This window comes from Cystoisospora suis, assembly GCF_002600585.1.
Source record: "Cystoisospora suis strain Wien I chromosome Unknown contig_7437, whole genome shotgun sequence".
Lineage (NCBI taxonomy): Eukaryota > Apicomplexa > Conoidasida > Eucoccidiorida > Sarcocystidae > Cystoisospora > Cystoisospora suis.
Window position 1 is genome coordinate 2,999 of NW_027160222.1, and position 3,264 is coordinate 6,262.

General features: G+C 41.4%; 1 protein-coding gene across 1 annotated transcript in view; it reads right to left on the reverse strand.

Annotated features, from left to right (window-relative positions):
* Positions 1–3,210, reverse strand: part of CSUI_010441 (myosin head (motor domain) domain-containing protein) — a gene marked incomplete at its 3' end in the record, with an annotated part of 5,699 nt that extends 2,489 nt beyond the window's left edge. The window contains exons 1-4 of the mRNA XM_068070545.1: positions 3,164–3,210; positions 2,435–2,576; positions 1,542–1,645; positions 173–325 (exon numbers count right to left, since the gene is read on the reverse strand). Coding sequence (XP_067917479.1) covers positions 173–325; positions 1,542–1,645; positions 2,435–2,551 — 374 coding nt within the window. The remainder of the gene's footprint in view (positions 1–172; positions 326–1,541; positions 1,646–2,434; positions 2,577–3,163) is intronic.
* Positions 3,211–3,264: the final 54 nt, after the last annotated feature.

Here is a 3,264-nt window from a genome sequence, read left to right on the forward strand (position 1 = left end):
TTACGCAGAAGACAGAGAAGAAGGAGGAGACGAAAATCGAGATAGAAGGAAAGCGAGAGAGAAGAAAGAAAGACAGAGAAAGAGGTCTACAGATACAGGGGGATTGAAGGAGAGGGGGAGAGAAAGAGAAGAGAGAGAGAGAGAGAGTTTGTGTATGCGAGGTGTGGCTTACTTTAGCATATCTCTGATAAAGGTTGTATTCTTAAGAATAGGCCGATAACTCAGTTGAACGCGTAGAGTGTAGAGTTTTGATCCTTTACGCCTTATAGACAAAAGCGCCAAGGCTAACCCACGTATACGCTGGTAACGTCTCTGATGGATCCACCTAAAGACACATACACATACATACATAGAGACATACATACACATACACATATTCACACATAGCTATTCATACACATAGATATTCATACACATAGATATTCATACAGACACATACATACCTACGTATTCATTACATACACGTCCATACACATACATGGAGCTATTCATACATATCCACAGCTACAGACACATACATAGATATTCATGTATAAACATCTATACGAGTTCGCACATCTACGTAGAACTCCACACATAGATAGAGAAAGAAAGAGAAAGAAGAAGTCCCAGAGAGAAATAAGAGCGAGTCAGTTAGAAATATTGTGAGCTACGTCTTCTCTTCAACTCAACTAAGTCATCGACCCTCCCCCCTTTTTCTTTTTCGTTTTCTTCTTCTCTGTCCTGCTTCGAGACAACTAACTCCTTCGGGCGTCTTTCTTATGACAAGATTGACGTGAAATTCCAGCAAGAAAACTCGAAGACGTAGATAGAAAAGGAAAGGCTAACCTCCCTATCTAAACACGACAGTTCCTATAGCTGTAGATGAAGGCTACCTCGAGAGTGTATCTACTAAGATCCTGCATAGTGACATGTACATGCACCTACCTACCGATAGACACCTGTGACTGTCTCAAGAAAGATAGATAGAAAGAGAGATAGAGAGATAGAGAGATAGGCATGGCTATCCCCTACCCATACGCCAAGAGAAGAAGAGAAACACAAAGAAGAAAGAAAGGCTTAGAGAGAAAGAAAGAAAAGACTTGAGACACAACGAGTGAAGAAGAAGAAAGAGAAAGAAGAAGGAAGAGACGTCTTCGCAGACAGCAAGCCCCTCTATCCCTCTTTTCTTTTTCGGTTTCTTCCTGTAGAAATTCTACTCCTAGTACTAGCCGTCTTCCTACCAGGACTACTACCACCACCACTGCTGCTGCTCATAGCTGCCATATTAAATATAAGAAGAAGAAGAAAACGAAAAAGCTATTAGCACTAGTAATAGGAATGATCGTTCTTATAGTACTAGCAGTAATACTACTACTAGTCGTAGTAGTAATAGTAGTAGTCGTCCTGCTGCAGTATGAGTAGTAGTAGGAGTAGTAGTAGTGAGGGTAGTAGAGCTTCTAGTAGTCGTAGTGGTAGTGATGTGAGCTATAGAATGAATAGAAGGATGAGAAGGGCAATCCTCTTCTTCTTCTTTTTCCTCTTTTTCTTTTTCTTTTTACCTCCGGACTTGTGCTTGAATTTTCGTGGCTGCTTGGGTAGGTAGGAGCCCTAAGTCAATCTTCTCCAGTAACGTCTGCTGGGCCTTGAATGCTCTCCACGCATTCTACAAAGAGAAGAAAGCAAAGAAAAGAAAGGAAGCAGAAGAAACAAACGAAGAAAGAAGACATGGTGACTGCCTAAGACGACGAAAAGAAAGAAGAAGGAGAGGAAGAAGAAAGAAAAAGAGAAGGAGAGAGAAAAAGAGGGCACGGAGGGAGGGAGGGAGGGTGGGCGAATGGATGTATGTGTGTATGTCGTATGCGCATGCGAAGAGAAGAAGCGCAAAGAAACGCTTCAGAGGAATGAATGGATCGAGACTTCTTCGCTATAGAAAGTCGGTCGTTCATCTAGAAGAAAAGAAGATCAAAAAGAAAACGAAGAAGAAGAAGGAGAAGAAGAAGAGCATGGTCGTCACTCACACCTGAGAAGAATGGCCCCTCTCTCCACAAGGAAAGAGAAACAAGAGAAAGAAGATTCGAGCAAAATGTGAAGAAAAAGAGACACCTGATACATAGACAGACAGATATATAGATAGATGTATATACCTATGTCTCGATATCTCTCTAGATATCTATATAGAGAATCTTAGCGACAAGAAGAAAAAGAAAGACCCTTCTCTACCTTATGATAGCAGTAGCAGTAGAAGTAGAATGTCTTCCTATCTCTCTCCTTCTTCTTCTTCTTGTCCGATGCATGTTAAATTCCCCTCTACAACTAAAGAGCCCCTCGAACCCTATCCCTCATACTACACCCACCACAATTCACCCTCTTCTTCTTCTGCTTGGTCATCTCTTCCTTCTCTTTCTTTTTCTGTTTCTCTTTCTTTCTTTTGTTCTATTTGTTCTTTTCTTACTTGCACGGTTTGAGAGGCGAAAGTGAGGAGAAGGTCGTGTCGCATTTTTGCCGTGACTTTTCTCGCCATGACGCTCTTCCACCACGCCTGGATGACTGTGGCTGCTGCCCATTGCATGCAGTACACCTCCTTTGCTTGATATCTACACATACACTCAGAGAAAGAGAGAAAGAGATGCATACAGAGAGATAGATGCATACAGAGAGAAAGAGATGCATACAGAGAGATAGATGCATACAGAGAGAAAGAGATGCAAACAGAGAGAAAGAGATGCATACAGAGAGATAGATACAGACATGGGAGGATAGGTAGATAGAGAGAGACAGGGACAAGGGTAGATAGAGAGATAGATAGAGAGAGAGAGAAGAGAAAGAAAGAGAACAGAAAATGTAAAAAGACAAGAGACGTACACACATCATCTTACACAAATACAAAGGCACACACACACACATACGCCTATAGATAGATAGAGATATATATATAGAGAGATATCTTTATAGATATCTATGGATAAGTAGACAGCTAGGAGTACACAGTGGAATGAAAACAGAAGATAGAGAGACAGAGACAAAACACACCGAGGAGGAGACAGGGAGAGAGACAGGGACAGATGGGAAAGAAGAGCAGATGTCTCGTAGATCATAGAAAGCAACGTATAAACATCATAAGGTATACACAGATATGTCTCCACCACCTGTGGAGAACGTTCCTTCTTGCTTTCTTTCTCACTCTTTCTTTCTTTCTTTGTGATGTCTGGTGGTAGTTGTTGCTTGGTCTTTTCTTTTGAGAGGGATGTCTCACTTTTTTTCTATCTCTCTGCCTGTCTATCT